Source organism: Medicago sativa, chromosome 4, assembly GCF_051527215.1.
Source record: "Medicago sativa cultivar Bolivia chromosome 4, Bolivia_mono, whole genome shotgun sequence".
Classification (NCBI taxonomy): Eukaryota; Viridiplantae; Streptophyta; class Magnoliopsida; order Fabales; family Fabaceae; genus Medicago; species Medicago sativa.
In genome coordinates this window covers 38613229-38633604 of record NC_140752.1, presented here as the reverse complement: position 1 = coordinate 38633604, position 20376 = coordinate 38613229, and the positions used below count along the sequence as shown (strand labels likewise).

The 20376-nt window shown below is 28.1% G+C and overlaps 6 protein-coding genes across 6 annotated transcripts; all 6 read left to right on the top strand.

Moving 5' to 3' along the window:
- Positions 1-626: 626 nt before the first annotated feature.
- On the top strand, positions 627-1138 carry LOC146929277 (putative lipid-transfer protein DIR1). The gene is made up of 2 exons (XM_085707279.1): positions 627-936; positions 1101-1138. Exons 1-2 carry the CDS (start codon positions 627-629, stop codon positions 1136-1138), a joined length of 348 nt encoding a protein of 115 aa, XP_085563405.1.
- A 2814-nt stretch (positions 1139-3952) lies between these two features.
- On the top strand, positions 3953-4464 carry LOC146929276 (putative lipid-transfer protein DIR1). The gene is made up of 2 exons (XM_085707278.1): positions 3953-4262; positions 4427-4464. Exons 1-2 carry the CDS (start codon positions 3953-3955, stop codon positions 4462-4464), a joined length of 348 nt encoding a protein of 115 aa, XP_085563404.1.
- Positions 4465-7278: 2814 nt separating this feature from the next.
- Positions 7279-7790, top strand: LOC146929275 (putative lipid-transfer protein DIR1). The gene is made up of 2 exons (XM_085707277.1): positions 7279-7588; positions 7753-7790. Exons 1-2 carry the CDS (start codon positions 7279-7281, stop codon positions 7788-7790), a joined length of 348 nt encoding a protein of 115 aa, XP_085563403.1.
- Positions 7791-10604: 2814 nt separating this feature from the next.
- Positions 10605-11116, top strand: LOC146929274 (putative lipid-transfer protein DIR1). Its single transcript, XM_085707276.1, has 2 exons — positions 10605-10914; positions 11079-11116. Exons 1-2 carry the CDS (start codon positions 10605-10607, stop codon positions 11114-11116), a joined length of 348 nt encoding a protein of 115 aa, XP_085563402.1.
- Positions 11117-13930: 2814 nt separating this feature from the next.
- Positions 13931-14442, top strand: LOC146929273 (putative lipid-transfer protein DIR1). Its single transcript, XM_085708226.1, has 2 exons — positions 13931-14240; positions 14405-14442. Exons 1-2 carry the CDS (start codon positions 13931-13933, stop codon positions 14440-14442), a joined length of 348 nt encoding a protein of 115 aa, XP_085564352.1.
- Positions 14443-17261: 2819 nt separating this feature from the next.
- On the top strand, positions 17262-17773 carry LOC146929272 (putative lipid-transfer protein DIR1). Its single transcript, XM_085707275.1, has 2 exons — positions 17262-17571; positions 17736-17773. Exons 1-2 carry the CDS (start codon positions 17262-17264, stop codon positions 17771-17773), a joined length of 348 nt encoding a protein of 115 aa, XP_085563401.1.
- The last annotated feature ends 2603 nt before the right edge of the window (positions 17774-20376 follow it).

Here is a 20376-nt window from a genome sequence, read left to right as displayed (position 1 = left end):
TTTTTGAAAAAAAAAATGTTGCATTGGGAATATGTATTGCATTGGGAGTAATACTCTTTTACTTGTTCTTTTAAAGTTAATTACAATACAACTAATAAATTTGTTATGTTTTATATAAGTATTAGCCTTTTACCTATAACACTTAGTTTGAATCATTTGAGATAACTCGAATTCAATTCTTCAGAAACAAATTTTAATTAGAGTATATTTATATCATGATTGAACTCAATATTATCGTGATTATTGTTTCTTGAAAACGGCAGGGTTATCACAAAAAAAATAAAATTCAAAGAGAAACGACATTTAAAAAAGGAAGGAGGAGTATTCAAAGAAAAACAGGAAAGGAGAGAATGTAGAAAAAGAAATGATATGAAAACTTGGTCTTAACTTAGGTAATAAATTATATTTTTTCTTTTTTTTTGTTATTGATATAAAGGTTATAACTTGTCTTTATTTCTGTCAAAAAGTAAACAACTTTTATGAAAAGTTAAACACTTTTCACTTCATCATTATTCTATATAAACTATTATCTAGTCATGAAGTTGTCATAAGTTAACAGTCCTTCATCTTATCACCACATATTAAGAGTTGAGTGTTAACTTCAGAAAATACTAAGATTTGTGATCATGACAAATAGATACTTAGGCTTTGCAACATTAGTGCTTGCTGCAAGTATCTTTGTGTTAGGAATTTATGCTCAAGATGAATGTGGTGGTGATATTCCAAGCATTATATCCCAATGTAAACGTTTTGTCGAAAAGGATGGGCCAACGATTCCACCATCTGAATCTTGTTGTGCAGCTTTGAAAGGAGCTAATGTCCCATGTTACTGCAAATATGTCACTCCTAGTATTGAGAGCATAATCAGCATAGAAAAAGCTTTATACGTGGCTAAATCTTGTCAATTGAAAAATATTCCTACAGACAAGTGTGGAAGTAAGATAGCTTTTTATTATCATTTCTTTCTTACCCTCTTTTTTCTCCCTTATGAATTTTTAATTAATCCTAAAAAATATTTTATTATTTTATTTTTGTGAAAAATTATTATTTTCTATGTACAACTCTAATGCTGCAAAGTATAAACATGACTCTTTTTTCAGGTTATGTTATTCCTCATCCTGCACCTCCAATGGCGTGATGATAATATTGAGCGCATGCAACTTCTTGACATCAATTTATTTATATATGGATAAAATAAAACAAACATGGCATGCGTCTTTTAATTAGTTATTTATGGTTTCCCTTCCTTTTATTTGTATTATCATGAGTTCAATAACTTGATCTCAATGTTCAAAATATAAAAAGTTGCAAGGTTTTATTTAGTACTCGCGTTAATTTGTATTTTTTTCATACCCAAGAGTCATAAGTTGAATCTCTGATCACATACTAATGGAGCCGTATTTCCTTACCACTTGGACCAATTTATCATTTTTAGCTCATTCACGTGTTTCATTGAAAAATATTATTGTACACGTCGGGCATCTTCAATGGTATAATTTTAAGGAACTTACTTTATGCTTTTAAATGAAGAGGAGTGAAAGTGAAAGGTAACCGAAAGGGTCCATTTACCTTTGTTAGCCCATTCACATGGTTCATTGAAATTATTGTGGTACACGTCAAGCATCTTCAATCATATAATTTTAAGGAACTCACTTTATGCTTTTAAATGAAGAGCAGTGAAGGAGAAAGAAAACCAAAAAAGGTCCATTTACATTTGTTATCTCATTCACATGTTTCATTGAAATTATTGTGGTACACGTCAAGCATCTTCAATCATATTATTTTAAGGAACTCACTTTATGCTTTTAAATGAAGAGCAGTGAAGGAAAAAGAAAACCAAAAAAGGCCATTTACATTTGTTATCTCATTCACATGTTTCATTGAAATTATTGTGGTACACGTTAAGCATCTTCAATCATATAGTTTTAAGTAACTCACTTTATGTTTTTTAATGGGTTCATGCATCCCAACTTAATTTTACGATATTAATCCTATTTTTACTTCAAGGAAAAGTTTCATTCTAAGTTCCTTATCTCACAAATACAATTTGTCTCTCTTCCATATTTCATGTTCACGCTCCCATTTTTACACTTTTAAATGCATAAAATTAATATTTTAATTATATGAAACTTGCTTTTAAGATTCTTTAAATAAGCCATTTGACTAAATCTAATTTAAAATCCTATTTTGCACACAAAATTAATATTTATTAGTTAAGATGCTTGCTTGCAACTTTTCAATGAAGATGCTACTGTCATTGAAGTGTTTTCCTGTTTTATAAGTTTTTTTAGGTAATATTGACGTGTACGACTTGCAAGAATGACTTGGTAATCGTAACACTCTGTAAAATTTAATTTGATCAAAAATTAATTTAGCCCTACTAATTTTTACAAGAATATTTTCATGTAATCGTGGTTATGTCCGACAGTGGTGGAAGAAATCATTGAAATAATTGTGATGTAAAACGTCTAAATTGCATTGGAACATTCAACTTGGAAAGTTATTGATTATATTTTTTATCTTTTTTTCTATAATACACTTAGTTTTATTATCTTATTTTATATATTTTTCTCACTGCAATAAATAACTAAGGAATTTATTGACAAAATAATAATTAATGATGGATTAAACATTGATAATGACAAATAAATAAGAACAAAATTTGTCTACACTTGTGAAAATTGAATAGGAATTGAGAGAATACTGATTATATTAAAATATGTTTATATGACATATTAGAGTAGATGAATGAAGAAAGTATGTTTCTTGAAAATAAATCATAGTTAAACATTGGATATCCAAAATACATGGGAAAGCAACTTATTCTCACTAAGAGAGAAAGATAGAAGAAAATAGTACTAAAAGGCATTGAATGTACATTGAACTAAGTGAAAATTCTACCTGGCCACAAGAAAATGCTTTAATAATTAGATATTATATGTTCTTAACAAAAATTAAATGATGTATACTAATATATGTGTGTGACGAAATATTATTTGCTTTCTACTCTATTTTAAAATAGGAAAATTAGTATTGAAACTTGGATTGGGACCAACAAGTTAAAAAATAATAAATATTGCAATTAATGACAATTTATTTTGCATAAGTTGTTAAATATGTAAGTTTATTTATAGGAAATGCATAAAAAAGAGCACTGATATATGAACAGACATATTCATGACACAGTAACACACCATATCATATTTTTCCTTTTGAATTGATAGGCACACAAAATGAGGCTAGTAAAAAATGTTAAAAAGACGGAAAATCTTGTCCGAGCTTTGTATATACGTTGTCGGTCGTACGAAAATGAAGTTCAAAAATCATTTTTGAAAAAAAAAATGTTGCATTGGGAATATGTATTGCATTGGGAGTAATACTCTTTTACTTGTTCTTTTAAAGTTAATTACAATACAACTAATAAATTTGTTATGTTTTATATAAGTATTAGCCTTTTACCTATAACACTTAGTTTGAATCATTTGAGATAACTCGAATTCAATTCTTCAGAAACAAATTTTAATTAGAGTATATTTATATCATGATTGAACTCAATATTATCGTGATTATTGTTTCTTGAAAACGGCAGGGTTATCACAAAAAAAATAAAATTCAAAGAGAAACGACATTTAAAAAAGGAAGGAGGAGTATTCAAAGAAAAACAGGAAAGGAGAGAATGTAGAAAAAGAAATGATATGAAAACTTGGTCTTAACTTAGGTAATAAATTATATTTTTTCTTTTTTTTTGTTATTGATATAAAGGTTATAACTTGTCTTTATTTCTGTCAAAAAGTAAACAACTTTTATGAAAAGTTAAACACTTTTCACTTCATCATTATTCTATATAAACTATTATCTAGTCATGAAGTTGTCATAAGTTAACAGTCCTTCATCTTATCACCACATATTAAGAGTTGAGTGTTAACTTCAGAAAATACTAAGATTTGTGATCATGACAAATAGATACTTAGGCTTTGCAACATTAGTGCTTGCTGCAAGTATCTTTGTGTTAGGAATTTATGCTCAAGATGAATGTGGTGGTGATATTCCAAGCATTATATCCCAATGTAAACGTTTTGTCGAAAAGGATGGGCCAACGATTCCACCATCTGAATCTTGTTGTGCAGCTTTGAAAGGAGCTAATGTCCCATGTTACTGCAAATATGTCACTCCTAGTATTGAGAGCATAATCAGCATAGAAAAAGCTTTATACGTGGCTAAATCTTGTCAATTGAAAAATATTCCTACAGACAAGTGTGGAAGTAAGATAGCTTTTTATTATCATTTCTTTCTTACCCTCTTTTTTCTCCCTTATGAATTTTTAATTAATCCTAAAAAATATTTTATTATTTTATTTTTGTGAAAAATTATTATTTTCTATGTACAACTCTAATGCTGCAAAGTATAAACATGACTCTTTTTTCAGGTTATGTTATTCCTCATCCTGCACCTCCAATGGCGTGATGATAATATTGAGCGCATGCAACTTCTTGACATCAATTTATTTATATATGGATAAAATAAAACAAACATGGCATGCGTCTTTTAATTAGTTATTTATGGTTTCCCTTCCTTTTATTTGTATTATCATGAGTTCAATAACTTGATCTCAATGTTCAAAATATAAAAAGTTGCAAGGTTTTATTTAGTACTCGCGTTAATTTGTATTTTTTTCATACCCAAGAGTCATAAGTTGAATCTCTGATCACATACTAATGGAGCCGTATTTCCTTACCACTTGGACCAATTTATCATTTTTAGCTCATTCACGTGTTTCATTGAAAAATATTATTGTACACGTCGGGCATCTTCAATGGTATAATTTTAAGGAACTTACTTTATGCTTTTAAATGAAGAGGAGTGAAAGTGAAAGGTAACCGAAAGGGTCCATTTACCTTTGTTAGCCCATTCACATGGTTCATTGAAATTATTGTGGTACACGTCAAGCATCTTCAATCATATAATTTTAAGGAACTCACTTTATGCTTTTAAATGAAGAGCAGTGAAGGAGAAAGAAAACCAAAAAAGGTCCATTTACATTTGTTATCTCATTCACATGTTTCATTGAAATTATTGTGGTACACGTCAAGCATCTTCAATCATATTATTTTAAGGAACTCACTTTATGCTTTTAAATGAAGAGCAGTGAAGGAAAAAGAAAACCAAAAAAGGCCATTTACATTTGTTATCTCATTCACATGTTTCATTGAAATTATTGTGGTACACGTTAAGCATCTTCAATCATATAGTTTTAAGTAACTCACTTTATGTTTTTTAATGGGTTCATGCATCCCAACTTAATTTTACGATATTAATCCTATTTTTACTTCAAGGAAAAGTTTCATTCTAAGTTCCTTATCTCACAAATACAATTTGTCTCTCTTCCATATTTCATGTTCACGCTCCCATTTTTACACTTTTAAATGCATAAAATTAATATTTTAATTATATGAAACTTGCTTTTAAGATTCTTTAAATAAGCCATTTGACTAAATCTAATTTAAAATCCTATTTTGCACACAAAATTAATATTTATTAGTTAAGATGCTTGCTTGCAACTTTTCAATGAAGATGCTACTGTCATTGAAGTGTTTTCCTGTTTTATAAGTTTTTTTAGGTAATATTGACGTGTACGACTTGCAAGAATGACTTGGTAATCGTAACACTCTGTAAAATTTAATTTGATCAAAAATTAATTTAGCCCTACTAATTTTTACAAGAATATTTTCATGTAATCGTGGTTATGTCCGACAGTGGTGGAAGAAATCATTGAAATAATTGTGATGTAAAACGTCTAAATTGCATTGGAACATTCAACTTGGAAAGTTATTGATTATATTTTTTATCTTTTTTTCTATAATACACTTAGTTTTATTATCTTATTTTATATATTTTTCTCACTGCAATAAATAACTAAGGAATTTATTGACAAAATAATAATTAATGATGGATTAAACATTGATAATGACAAATAAATAAGAACAAAATTTGTCTACACTTGTGAAAATTGAATAGGAATTGAGAGAATACTGATTATATTAAAATATGTTTATATGACATATTAGAGTAGATGAATGAAGAAAGTATGTTTCTTGAAAATAAATCATAGTTAAACATTGGATATCCAAAATACATGGGAAAGCAACTTATTCTCACTAAGAGAGAAAGATAGAAGAAAATAGTACTAAAAGGCATTGAATGTACATTGAACTAAGTGAAAATTCTACCTGGCCACAAGAAAATGCTTTAATAATTAGATATTATATGTTCTTAACAAAAATTAAATGATGTATACTAATATATGTGTGTGACGAAATATTATTTGCTTTCTACTCTATTTTAAAATAGGAAAATTAGTATTGAAACTTGGATTGGGACCAACAAGTTAAAAAATAATAAATATTGCAATTAATGACAATTTATTTTGCATAAGTTGTTAAATATGTAAGTTTATTTATAGGAAATGCATAAAAAAGAGCACTGATATATGAACAGACATATTCATGACACAGTAACACACCATATCATATTTTTCCTTTTGAATTGATAGGCACACAAAATGAGGCTAGTAAAAAATGTTAAAAAGACGGAAAATCTTGTCCGAGCTTTGTATATACGTTGTCGGTCGTACGAAAATGAAGTTCAAAAATCATTTTTGAAAAAAAAAATGTTGCATTGGGAATATGTATTGCATTGGGAGTAATACTCTTTTACTTGTTCTTTTAAAGTTAATTACAATACAACTAATAAATTTGTTATGTTTTATATAAGTATTAGCCTTTTACCTATAACACTTAGTTTGAATCATTTGAGATAACTCGAATTCAATTCTTCAGAAACAAATTTTAATTAGAGTATATTTATATCATGATTGAACTCAATATTATCGTGATTATTGTTTCTTGAAAACGGCAGGGTTATCACAAAAAAAATAAAATTCAAAGAGAAACGACATTTAAAAAAGGAAGGAGGAGTATTCAAAGAAAAACAGGAAAGGAGAGAATGTAGAAAAAGAAATGATATGAAAACTTGGTCTTAACTTAGGTAATAAATTATATTTTTTCTTTTTTTTTGTTATTGATATAAAGGTTATAACTTGTCTTTATTTCTGTCAAAAAGTAAACAACTTTTATGAAAAGTTAAACACTTTTCACTTCATCATTATTCTATATAAACTATTATCTAGTCATGAAGTTGTCATAAGTTAACAGTCCTTCATCTTATCACCACATATTAAGAGTTGAGTGTTAACTTCAGAAAATACTAAGATTTGTGATCATGACAAATAGATACTTAGGCTTTGCAACATTAGTGCTTGCTGCAAGTATCTTTGTGTTAGGAATTTATGCTCAAGATGAATGTGGTGGTGATATTCCAAGCATTATATCCCAATGTAAACGTTTTGTCGAAAAGGATGGGCCAACGATTCCACCATCTGAATCTTGTTGTGCAGCTTTGAAAGGAGCTAATGTCCCATGTTACTGCAAATATGTCACTCCTAGTATTGAGAGCATAATCAGCATAGAAAAAGCTTTATACGTGGCTAAATCTTGTCAATTGAAAAATATTCCTACAGACAAGTGTGGAAGTAAGATAGCTTTTTATTATCATTTCTTTCTTACCCTCTTTTTTCTCCCTTATGAATTTTTAATTAATCCTAAAAAATATTTTATTATTTTATTTTTGTGAAAAATTATTATTTTCTATGTACAACTCTAATGCTGCAAAGTATAAACATGACTCTTTTTTCAGGTTATGTTATTCCTCATCCTGCACCTCCAATGGCGTGATGATAATATTGAGCGCATGCAACTTCTTGACATCAATTTATTTATATATGGATAAAATAAAACAAACATGGCATGCGTCTTTTAATTAGTTATTTATGGTTTCCCTTCCTTTTATTTGTATTATCATGAGTTCAATAACTTGATCTCAATGTTCAAAATATAAAAAGTTGCAAGGTTTTATTTAGTACTCGCGTTAATTTGTATTTTTTTCATACCCAAGAGTCATAAGTTGAATCTCTGATCACATACTAATGGAGCCGTATTTCCTTACCACTTGGACCAATTTATCATTTTTAGCTCATTCACGTGTTTCATTGAAAAATATTATTGTACACGTCGGGCATCTTCAATGGTATAATTTTAAGGAACTTACTTTATGCTTTTAAATGAAGAGGAGTGAAAGTGAAAGGTAACCGAAAGGGTCCATTTACCTTTGTTAGCCCATTCACATGGTTCATTGAAATTATTGTGGTACACGTCAAGCATCTTCAATCATATAATTTTAAGGAACTCACTTTATGCTTTTAAATGAAGAGCAGTGAAGGAGAAAGAAAACCAAAAAAGGTCCATTTACATTTGTTATCTCATTCACATGTTTCATTGAAATTATTGTGGTACACGTCAAGCATCTTCAATCATATTATTTTAAGGAACTCACTTTATGCTTTTAAATGAAGAGCAGTGAAGGAAAAAGAAAACCAAAAAAGGCCATTTACATTTGTTATCTCATTCACATGTTTCATTGAAATTATTGTGGTACACGTTAAGCATCTTCAATCATATAGTTTTAAGTAACTCACTTTATGTTTTTTAATGGGTTCATGCATCCCAACTTAATTTTACGATATTAATCCTATTTTTACTTCAAGGAAAAGTTTCATTCTAAGTTCCTTATCTCACAAATACAATTTGTCTCTCTTCCATATTTCATGTTCACGCTCCCATTTTTACACTTTTAAATGCATAAAATTAATATTTTAATTATATGAAACTTGCTTTTAAGATTCTTTAAATAAGCCATTTGACTAAATCTAATTTAAAATCCTATTTTGCACACAAAATTAATATTTATTAGTTAAGATGCTTGCTTGCAACTTTTCAATGAAGATGCTACTGTCATTGAAGTGTTTTCCTGTTTTATAAGTTTTTTTAGGTAATATTGACGTGTACGACTTGCAAGAATGACTTGGTAATCGTAACACTCTGTAAAATTTAATTTGATCAAAAATTAATTTAGCCCTACTAATTTTTACAAGAATATTTTCATGTAATCGTGGTTATGTCCGACAGTGGTGGAAGAAATCATTGAAATAATTGTGATGTAAAACGTCTAAATTGCATTGGAACATTCAACTTGGAAAGTTATTGATTATATTTTTTATCTTTTTTTCTATAATACACTTAGTTTTATTATCTTATTTTATATATTTTTCTCACTGCAATAAATAACTAAGGAATTTATTGACAAAATAATAATTAATGATGGATTAAACATTGATAATGACAAATAAATAAGAACAAAATTTGTCTACACTTGTGAAAATTGAATAGGAATTGAGAGAATACTGATTATATTAAAATATGTTTATATGACATATTAGAGTAGATGAATGAAGAAAGTATGTTTCTTGAAAATAAATCATAGTTAAACATTGGATATCCAAAATACATGGGAAAGCAACTTATTCTCACTAAGAGAGAAAGATAGAAGAAAATAGTACTAAAAGGCATTGAATGTACATTGAACTAAGTGAAAATTCTACCTGGCCACAAGAAAATGCTTTAATAATTAGATATTATATGTTCTTAACAAAAATTAAATGATGTATACTAATATATGTGTGTGACGAAATATTATTTGCTTTCTACTCTATTTTAAAATAGGAAAATTAGTATTGAAACTTGGATTGGGACCAACAAGTTAAAAAATAATAAATATTGCAATTAATGACAATTTATTTTGCATAAGTTGTTAAATATGTAAGTTTATTTATAGGAAATGCATAAAAAAGAGCACTGATATATGAACAGACATATTCATGACACAGTAACACACCATATCATATTTTTCCTTTTGAATTGATAGGCACACAAAATGAGGCTAGTAAAAAATGTTAAAAAGACGGAAAATCTTGTCCGAGCTTTGTATATACGTTGTCGGTCGTACGAAAATGAAGTTCAAAAATCATTTTTGAAAAAAAAAATGTTGCATTGGGAATATGTATTGCATTGGGAGTAATACTCTTTTACTTGTTCTTTTAAAGTTAATTACAATACAACTAATAAATTTGTTATGTTTTATATAAGTATTAGCCTTTTACCTATAACACTTAGTTTGAATCATTTGAGATAACTCGAATTCAATTCTTCAGAAACAAATTTTAATTAGAGTATATTTATATCATGATTGAACTCAATATTATCGTGATTATTGTTTCTTGAAAACGGCAGGGTTATCACAAAAAAAATAAAATTCAAAGAGAAACGACATTTAAAAAAGGAAGGAGGAGTATTCAAAGAAAAACAGGAAAGGAGAGAATGTAGAAAAAGAAATGATATGAAAACTTGGTCTTAACTTAGGTAATAAATTATATTTTTTCTTTTTTTTTGTTATTGATATAAAGGTTATAACTTGTCTTTATTTCTGTCAAAAAGTAAACAACTTTTATGAAAAGTTAAACACTTTTCACTTCATCATTATTCTATATAAACTATTATCTAGTCATGAAGTTGTCATAAGTTAACAGTCCTTCATCTTATCACCACATATTAAGAGTTGAGTGTTAACTTCAGAAAATACTAAGATTTGTGATCATGACAAATAGATACTTAGGCTTTGCAACATTAGTGCTTGCTGCAAGTATCTTTGTGTTAGGAATTTATGCTCAAGATGAATGTGGTGGTGATATTCCAAGCATTATATCCCAATGTAAACGTTTTGTCGAAAAGGATGGGCCAACGATTCCACCATCTGAATCTTGTTGTGCAGCTTTGAAAGGAGCTAATGTCCCATGTTACTGCAAATATGTCACTCCTAGTATTGAGAGCATAATCAGCATAGAAAAAGCTTTATACGTGGCTAAATCTTGTCAATTGAAAAATATTCCTACAGACAAGTGTGGAAGTAAGATAGCTTTTTATTATCATTTCTTTCTTACCCTCTTTTTTCTCCCTTATGAATTTTTAATTAATCCTAAAAAATATTTTATTATTTTATTTTTGTGAAAAATTATTATTTTCTATGTACAACTCTAATGCTGCAAAGTATAAACATGACTCTTTTTTCAGGTTATGTTATTCCTCATCCTGCACCTCCAATGGCGTGATGATAATATTGAGCGCATGCAACTTCTTGACATCAATTTATTTATATATGGATAAAATAAAACAAACATGGCATGCGTCTTTTAATTAGTTATTTATGGTTTCCCTTCCTTTTATTTGTATTATCATGAGTTCAATAACTTGATCTCAATGTTCAAAATATAAAAAGTTGCAAGGTTTTATTTAGTACTCGCGTTAATTTGTATTTTTTTCATACCCAAGAGTCATAAGTTGAATCTCTGATCACATACTAATGGAGCCGTATTTCCTTACCACTTGGACCAATTTATCATTTTTAGCTCATTCACGTGTTTCATTGAAAAATATTATTGTACACGTCGGGCATCTTCAATGGTATAATTTTAAGGAACTTACTTTATGCTTTTAAATGAAGAGGAGTGAAAGTGAAAGGTAACCGAAAGGGTCCATTTACCTTTGTTAGCCCATTCACATGGTTCATTGAAATTATTGTGGTACACGTCAAGCATCTTCAATCATATAATTTTAAGGAACTCACTTTATGCTTTTAAATGAAGAGCAGTGAAGGAGAAAGAAAACCAAAAAAGGTCCATTTACATTTGTTATCTCATTCACATGTTTCATTGAAATTATTGTGGTACACGTCAAGCATCTTCAATCATATTATTTTAAGGAACTCACTTTATGCTTTTAAATGAAGAGCAGTGAAGGAAAAAGAAAACCAAAAAAGGCCATTTACATTTGTTATCTCATTCACATGTTTCATTGAAATTATTGTGGTACACGTTAAGCATCTTCAATCATATAGTTTTAAGTAACTCACTTTATGTTTTTTAATGGGTTCATGCATCCCAACTTAATTTTACGATATTAATCCTATTTTTACTTCAAGGAAAAGTTTCATTCTAAGTTCCTTATCTCACAAATACAATTTGTCTCTCTTCCATATTTCATGTTCACGCTCCCATTTTTACACTTTTAAATGCATAAAATTAATATTTTAATTATATGAAACTTGCTTTTAAGATTCTTTAAATAAGCCATTTGACTAAATCTAATTTAAAATCCTATTTTGCACACAAAATTAATATTTATTAGTTAAGATGCTTGCTTGCAACTTTTCAATGAAGATGCTACTGTCATTGAAGTGTTTTCCTGTTTTATAAGTTTTTTTAGGTAATATTGACGTGTACGACTTGCAAGAATGACTTGGTAATCGTAACACTCTGTAAAATTTAATTTGATCAAAAATTAATTTAGCCCTACTAATTTTTACAAGAATATTTTCATGTAATCGTGGTTATGTCCGACAGTGGTGGAAGAAATCATTGAAATAATTGTGATGTAAAACGTCTAAATTGCATTGGAACATTCAACTTGGAAAGTTATTGATTATATTTTTTATCTTTTTTTCTATAATACACTTAGTTTTATTATCTTATTTTATATATTTTTCTCACTGCAATAAATAACTAAGGAATTTATTGACAAAATAATAATTAATGATGGATTAAACATTGATAATGACAAATAAATAAGAACAAAATTTGTCTACACTTGTGAAAATTGAATAGGAATTGAGAGAATACTGATTATATTAAAATATGTTTATATGACATATTAGAGTAGATGAATGAAGAAAGTATGTTTCTTGAAAATAAATCATAGTTAAACATTGGATATCCAAAATACATGGGAAAGCAACTTATTCTCACTAAGAGAGAAAGATAGAAGAAAATAGTACTAAAAGGCATTGAATGTACATTGAACTAAGTGAAAATTCTACCTGGCCACAAGAAAATGCTTTAATAATTAGATATTATATGTTCTTAACAAAAATTAAATGATGTATACTAATATATGTGTGTGACGAAATATTATTTGCTTTCTACTCTATTTTAAAATAGGAAAATTAGTATTGAAACTTGGATTGGGACCAACAAGTTAAAAAATAATAAATATTGCAATTAATGACAATTTATTTTGCATAAGTTGTTAAATATGTAAGTTTATTTATAGGAAATGCATAAAAAAGAGCACTGATATATGAACAGACATATTCATGACACAGTAACACACCATATCATATTTTTCCTTTTGAATTGATAGGCACACAAAATGAGGCTAGTAAAAAATGTTAAAAAGACGGAAAATCTTGTCCGAGCTTTGTATATACGTTGTCGGTCGTACGAAAATGAAGTTCAAAAATCATTTTTGAAAAAAAAAATGTTGCATTGGGAATATGTATTGCATTGGGAGTAATACTCTTTTACTTGTTCTTTTAAAGTTAATTACAATACAACTAATAAATTTGTTATGTTTTATATAAGTATTAGCCTTTTACCTATAACACTTAGTTTGAATCATTTGAGATAACTCGAATTCAATTCTTCAGAAACAAATTTTAATTAGAGTATATTTATATCATGATTGAACTCAATATTATCGTGATTATTGTTTCTTGAAAACGGCAGGGTTATCACAAAAAAAATAAAATTCAAAGAGAAACGACATTTAAAAAAGGAAGGAGGAGTATTCAAAGAAAAACAGGAAAGGAGAGAATGTAGAAAAAGAAATGATATGAAAACTTAGTCTTAACTTAGGTAATAAATTATATTTTTTCTTTTTTTTTGTTATTGATATAAAGGTTATAACTTGTCTTTATTTCTGTCAAAAAGTAAACAACTTTTATGAAAAGTTAAACACTTTTCACTTCATCATTATTCTATATAAACTATTATCTAGTCATGAAGTTGTCATAAGTTAACAGTCCTTCATCTTATCACCACATATTAAGAGTTGAGTGTTAACTTCAGAAAATACTAAGATTTGTGATCATGACAAATAGATACTTAGGCTTTGCAACATTAGTGCTTGCTGCAAGTATCTTTGTGTTAGGAATTTATGCTCAAGATGAATGTGGTGGTGATATTCCAAGCATTATATCCCAATGTAAACGTTTTGTCGAAAAGGATGGGCCAACGATTCCACCATCTGAATCTTGTTGTGCAGCTTTGAAAGGAGCTAATGTCCCATGTTACTGCAAATATGTCACTCCTAGTATTGAGAGCATAATCAGCATAGAAAAAGCTTTATACGTGGCTAAATCTTGTCAATTGAAAAATATTCCTACAGACAAGTGTGGAAGTAAGATAGCTTTTTATTATCATTTCTTTCTTACCCTCTTTTTTCTCCCTTATGAATTTTTAATTAATCCTAAAAAATATTTTATTATTTTATTTTTGTGAAAAATTATTATTTTCTATGTACAACTCTAATGCTGCAAAGTATAAACATGACTCTTTTTTCAGGTTATGTTATTCCTCATGCTGCACCTCCAATGGCGTGATGATAATATTGAGCGCATGCAACTTCTTGACATCAATTTATTTATATATGGATAAAATAAAACAAACATGGCATGCGTCTTTTAATTAGTTATTTATGGTTTCCCTTCCTTTTATTTGTATTATCATGAGTTCAATAACTTGATCTCAATGTTCAAAATATAAAAAGTTGCAAGGTTTTATTTAGTACTCGCGTTAATTTGTATTTTTTTCATACCCAAGAGTCATAAGTTGAATCTCTGATCACATACTAATGGAGCCGTATTTCCTTACCACTTGGACCAATTTATCATTTTTAGCTCATTCACGTGTTTCATTGAAAAATATTATTGTACACGTCTGGCATCTTCAATGGTATAATTTTAAGGAACTTACTTTATGCTTTTAAATGAAGAGGAGTGAAAGTGAAAGGTAACCGAAAGGGTCCATTTACCTTTGTTAGCCCATTCACATGGTTCATTGAAATTATTGTGGTACACGTCAAGCATCTTCAATCATATAATTTTAAGGAACTCACTTTATGCTTTTAAATGAAGAGCAGTGAAGGAGAAAGAAAACCAAAAAAGGTCCATTTACATTTGTTATCTCATTCACATGTTTCCTTGAAATTATTGTGGTACACGTCAAGCATCTTCAATCATATTATTTTAAGGAACTCACTTTATGCTTTTAAATGAAGAGCAGTGAAGGAAAAAGAAAACCAAAAAAGGCCATTTACATTTGTTATCTCAGTCACATGTTTCATTGAAATTATTGTGGTACACGTGAAGCATCTTCAATCATATAGTTTTAAGTAACTCACTTTATGTTTTTTAATGGGTTCATGCATCCCAACTTAATTTTACGATATTAATCCTATTTTTACTTCAAGGAAAAGTTTCATTCTAAGTTCCTTATCTCACAAATACAATTTGTCTCTCTTCCATATTTCATGTTCACGCTCCCATTTTTACACTTTTAAATGCATAAAATTAATATTTTAATTATATGAAACATGCTTTTAAGATTCTTTAAATAAGACATTTGACTAAATCTAATTTAAAATCCCATTTTGCACACAAAATTAATATTTATTAGTTAAGATGCTTGCTTGCAAGTTTTCAATGAAGATGCTACTGTCATTGAAGTGTTTTCCTGTTTTATAAGTTTTTTAGGTAATATTGACGTGTACGACTTGCAAGAATGACTTGGTAATCGTAACACTCTGTAAAATTTAATTTGATCAAAAATGAATTTAGCCCTACTAATTTTTACAAGAACATTTTCATGTAATCGTGGTTATGTCCGACAGTGGTGGAAGAAATCATTGAAATAATTGTGATGTAAAACGTCTAAATTGCATTGGAACATTCAACTTGGAAAGTTATTGATTATATTTTTTATCTTTTTTCCTATAATACACTTAGTTTTATTATCTTATTTTATATATTTTTCTCACTGCAATAAATAACTAAGGAATTTATTGACAAAATAATAATTAATGATGGATTAAACATTGATAATGACAAATAAATAAGAACAAAATTTGTCTACACTTGTGAAAATTGAATAGGAATTGAGAGAATACTGATTATATTAAAATATGTTTATATGACATATTAGAGTAGATGAATGAAGAAAGTATGTTTCTTGAAAATAAATCAAACATAGTTAAACATTGGATATCCAAAATACATGGGAAAGCAACTCATTCTCACTAAGAGAGAAAGATAGAAGAAAATAGTACTAAAAGACATTGAATGTACATTGAACTAAGTGAAAATTCTACCTGGCCACAAGAAAATGCTTTAATAATTAGATATTATATGTTCTTAACAAAAATTAAATGATGTATACTAATATATGTGTGTGACGAAATATTATTTGCTTTCTACTCTATTTTAAAATAGGAAAATTAGTATTGAAACTTGGATTGGGACCAACAAGTTAAAAAATAATAAATATTGCAATTAATGACAATTTATTTTGCATAAGTTGTTAAATATGTAAGTTTATTTATAGGAAATGCATAAAAAAGAGCACTGATATATGAACAGACATATTCATGACACAGTAACACACCATATCATATTTTTCCTTTTGAATTGATAGGCACACAAAATGAGGCTAGTAAAAAATGTTAAAAAAAAACGGAAAATCTTATCCGAGCTTTGTATATACGTTGTCGGTCGTACGAAAATGAAGTTCAAAAATCATTTTTGAAAAAAAAAATGTTGCATTGGGAATATGTATTGCATTGGGAGTAATACTCTTTTACTTGTTCTTTTAAAGTTAATTACAATACAACTAATAAATTTGTTATGTTTTATATAAGTATTAGCCTTTTACCTATAACACTTAGTTTGAATCATTTGAGATAACTCGAATTCAATTCTTCAGAAACAAATTTTAATTAGAGTATATTTATATCATGATTGAACTCAATATTATCGTGATTATTGTTTCTTGAAAACGGCAGGGTTATCACAAAAAAAAAAAAATTCAAAGAGAACCGACATTTAAAAAAGGAAGGAGGAGTATTCAAAGAAAAACAGGAAAGGAGAGAATGTAGAAAAAGAAATGATATGAAAACTTGGACTTAACTTAGGTAATAAATTATATTTTTTCTTTTTTTTTGTTATTGATATAAAGGTTATAACTTGTCTTTATTTCTGTCAAAAAGTAAACAACTTTTATGAAAAGTTAAACACTTTTCACGTCATCATTATTCTATATAAACTATTATCTAGTCATGAAGTTGTCATAAGTTAACAGTCCTTCATCTTATCACCACATATTAAGAGTTGAGTGTTAACTTCAGAAAATACTAAGATTTGTGATCATGACAAATAGATACTTAGGCTTTGCAACATTAGTGCTTGCTGCAAGTATCTTTGTGTTAGGAATTTATGCTCAAGTTGAATGTGGTGGTGATATTCCAAGCATTATATTCCAATGTAAACGTTTTGTCAAAAAGGATGGGCCAACGATTCCACCATCTGAATCTTGTTGTGCAACTTTGAAAGGAGCTAATGTCCCATGTTACTGCAAATATGTCACTCCTAGTATTGAGAGCATAATCAGCATAGAAAAAGCTTTATACGTGGCTAAATCTTGTCAATTGAAAAATATTCCTACAGACAAGTGTGGAAGTAAGATAGCTTTTTATTATCATTTCTTTCTTACCCTCTTTTTTCTCCCTTATGAATTTTTAATTAATCCTAAAAAATATTTTATTATTTTATTCTTGTGAAAAATTATTATTTTCTATGTACAACTCTAATGCTGCAAAGTATAAACATGACTCTTTTTTCAGGTTATGTTATTCCTCATCCTGCACCTCCAATGGTGTGATGATAATATTGAGCGCATGCAACTTCTTGACATCAATTTATTTATATATGGATAAAATAAAACAAACATGGCATGCGTCTTTTAATTAGTTATTTATGGTTTCCCTTCCTTTTATTTGTATTATCATGAGTTCAATAACTTGATCTCAATGTTCAAAATATAAAAAGTTGCAAGGTTTTATTTAGTACTTGCGTTAATTTGTATTTTTTTCATACCCAAGAGTCATAAGTTGAATCTCTGATCACATACTAATGGAGCCGTATTTCCTTACCACTTGGACCAATTTATCATTTTTAGCTCATTCACGTGTTTCATTGAAAAATATTATCGTACACGTAGGGCATCTTCAATGGTATAATTTTAAGGAACTTACTTTATGCTTTTAAATGAAGAGGAGTGAAAGTGAAAGGTAACCGAAAGGGTCCATTTACCTTTGTTAGCCCATTCACATGGTTCATTGAAATTATTGTGGTACACGTCAAGCATCTTCAATCATATAATTTTAAGGAACTCACTTTATGCTTTTAAATGAAGAGCAGTGAAGGAGAAAGAAAACCAAAAAAGGTCCATTTACATTTGTTATCTCATTCACATGTTTCATCGAAATTATTGTGGTACACGTCAAGCATCTTCAATCATATTATTTTAAGGAACTCACTTTATGCTTTTAAATGAAGAGCAGTGAAGGAAAAAGAAAACCAAAAAAGGTCAATTTACATTTGTTATCTCATTCACATGTTTCATTGAAATTATTGTGGTACACGTTAAGCATCTTCAATCATATAGTTTTATGTAACTCACTTTATGTTTTTTAATGGGTTCATGCATCCCAACTTAATTTTACGATATTAATCCTATTTTTACTTCAAGGAAAAGTTTCATTCTAAGTTCCTTATCTCACAAATACAATTTGTCTCTCTTCCATATTTCATGTTCACGCTCCCATTTTTACACTTTTAAATGCATAAAATTAATATTTTAATTATATGAAACTTGCTTTTAAGATTCTTTAAATAAGCCATTTGACTAAATCTAATTTAAAATCCCATTTTGCACACAAAATTAATATTTATTAGTTAAGATGCTTGCTTGCAACTTTTCAATGAAGATGCTACTGTCATTGAAGTGTTTTCCTGTTTTATAAGTATTTTTAGGTAATATTGACGTGTACGACTTGCAAGAATGACTTGGTAATCGTAACACTCTGTAAAATTTAATTTGATCAAAAATTAATTTAGCCCTACTAATTTTTACAAGAATATTTTCATGTAATCGTGGTTATGTCCGACAGTGGTGGAAGAAATCATTGAAATAATTGTGATGTAAAACGTCTAAATTGCATTGGAACATTCAACTTGGAAAGTTATTGATTATATTTTTTATCTTTTTTCCTATAATACACTTAGTTTTATTATCTTATTTTATATATTTTTCTCACTGCAATAAATAACTAAGGAATTTATTGACAAAATAATAATTAATGATGGATTAAACATTGATAATGACAAATAAATAAGAACAAAATTTGTCTACACTTGTGAAAATTGAATAGGAATTGAGAGAATACTGATTATATTAAAATATGTTTATATGACATATTAGAGTAGATGAATGAAGAAAGTATGTTTCTTGAAAATAAATCAAACATAGTTAAACATTAGATATCCAAAATACATGGGAAAGCAACTCATTCTCACTAAGAGAGAAAGATAGAAGAAAATAGTACTAAAAGGCATTGAATGTACATTGAACTAAGTGAAAATTCTACCTGGCCACAAGAAAATGCTTTAATAATTAGATATTATATGTTTTTAACAAAAATTAAATGATGTATACTAATATATGTGTGTGACGAAATATTATTTGCTTTCTACTCTATTTTAAAATAGGAAAATTAGTATTGAAACTTGGATTGGGACCAACAAGTTAAAAAATAATAAATATTGCAATTAATGACAATTTATTTTGCATAAGTTGTTAAATATGTAAGTTTATTTATAGGAAATGCATAAAAAAGAGCACTGATATATGAACAGACATATTCATGACACAGTAACACACCATATCATATTTTTCCTTTTGAATTGATAGGCACACAAAATGAGGCTAGTAAAAAATGTTAAAAAAACGGAAAATCTTATCCGAGCTTTGTATATACGTTGTCGGTCGTACGAAAATGAAGTTCAAAAATCATTTTTGAAAAAAAAAATGTTGCATTGGGAATATGTATTGCATTGGGAGTAATACTCTTTTACTTGTTCTTTTAAAGTTAATTACAATACAACTAATAAATTTGTTATGTTTTATATAAGTATTAGCCTTTTACCTATAACACTTAGTTTGAATCATTTGAGATAACTCGAATTCAATTCTTCAGAAACAAATTTTAATTAGAGTATATTTATATCATGATTGAACTCAATATTATCGTGATTATTGTTTCTTGAAAACGGCAGGGTTATCACAAAAAAAAAAATTCAAAGAGAACCGACATTTAAAAAAGGAAGGAGGAGTATTCAAAGAAAAACAGGAAAGGCGAGAATGTAGAAAAAGAAATGATATGAAAACTTGGACTTAACTTAGGTAATAAATTATATTTTTTC

What these genes read in the sequence shown, in the direction of transcription:
- LOC146929277 (XM_085707279.1), top strand. Translation starts at nt 627, where the DNA reads ATGACAAATAGATACTTAGGCTTTGCAACATTAGTGCTTGCTGCAAGT. An exon ending in TCCTACAGACAAGTGTGGAA is followed by an intron (nt 937 to 1,100) that starts GTAAGATAGCTT and finishes CTCTTTTTTCAG; the next exon opens with GTTATGTTATTCCTCATCCT.
- LOC146929276 (XM_085707278.1), top strand. Translation starts at nt 3,953, where the DNA reads ATGACAAATAGATACTTAGGCTTTGCAACATTAGTGCTTGCTGCAAGT. An exon ending in TCCTACAGACAAGTGTGGAA is followed by an intron (nt 4,263 to 4,426) that starts GTAAGATAGCTT and finishes CTCTTTTTTCAG; the next exon opens with GTTATGTTATTCCTCATCCT.
- LOC146929275 (XM_085707277.1), top strand. Translation starts at nt 7,279, where the DNA reads ATGACAAATAGATACTTAGGCTTTGCAACATTAGTGCTTGCTGCAAGT. An exon ending in TCCTACAGACAAGTGTGGAA is followed by an intron (nt 7,589 to 7,752) that starts GTAAGATAGCTT and finishes CTCTTTTTTCAG; the next exon opens with GTTATGTTATTCCTCATCCT.
- LOC146929274 (XM_085707276.1), top strand. Translation starts at nt 10,605, where the DNA reads ATGACAAATAGATACTTAGGCTTTGCAACATTAGTGCTTGCTGCAAGT. An exon ending in TCCTACAGACAAGTGTGGAA is followed by an intron (nt 10,915 to 11,078) that starts GTAAGATAGCTT and finishes CTCTTTTTTCAG; the next exon opens with GTTATGTTATTCCTCATCCT.
- LOC146929273 (XM_085708226.1), top strand. Translation starts at nt 13,931, where the DNA reads ATGACAAATAGATACTTAGGCTTTGCAACATTAGTGCTTGCTGCAAGT. An exon ending in TCCTACAGACAAGTGTGGAA is followed by an intron (nt 14,241 to 14,404) that starts GTAAGATAGCTT and finishes CTCTTTTTTCAG; the next exon opens with GTTATGTTATTCCTCATGCT.
- LOC146929272 (XM_085707275.1), top strand. Translation starts at nt 17,262, where the DNA reads ATGACAAATAGATACTTAGGCTTTGCAACATTAGTGCTTGCTGCAAGT. An exon ending in TCCTACAGACAAGTGTGGAA is followed by an intron (nt 17,572 to 17,735) that starts GTAAGATAGCTT and finishes CTCTTTTTTCAG; the next exon opens with GTTATGTTATTCCTCATCCT.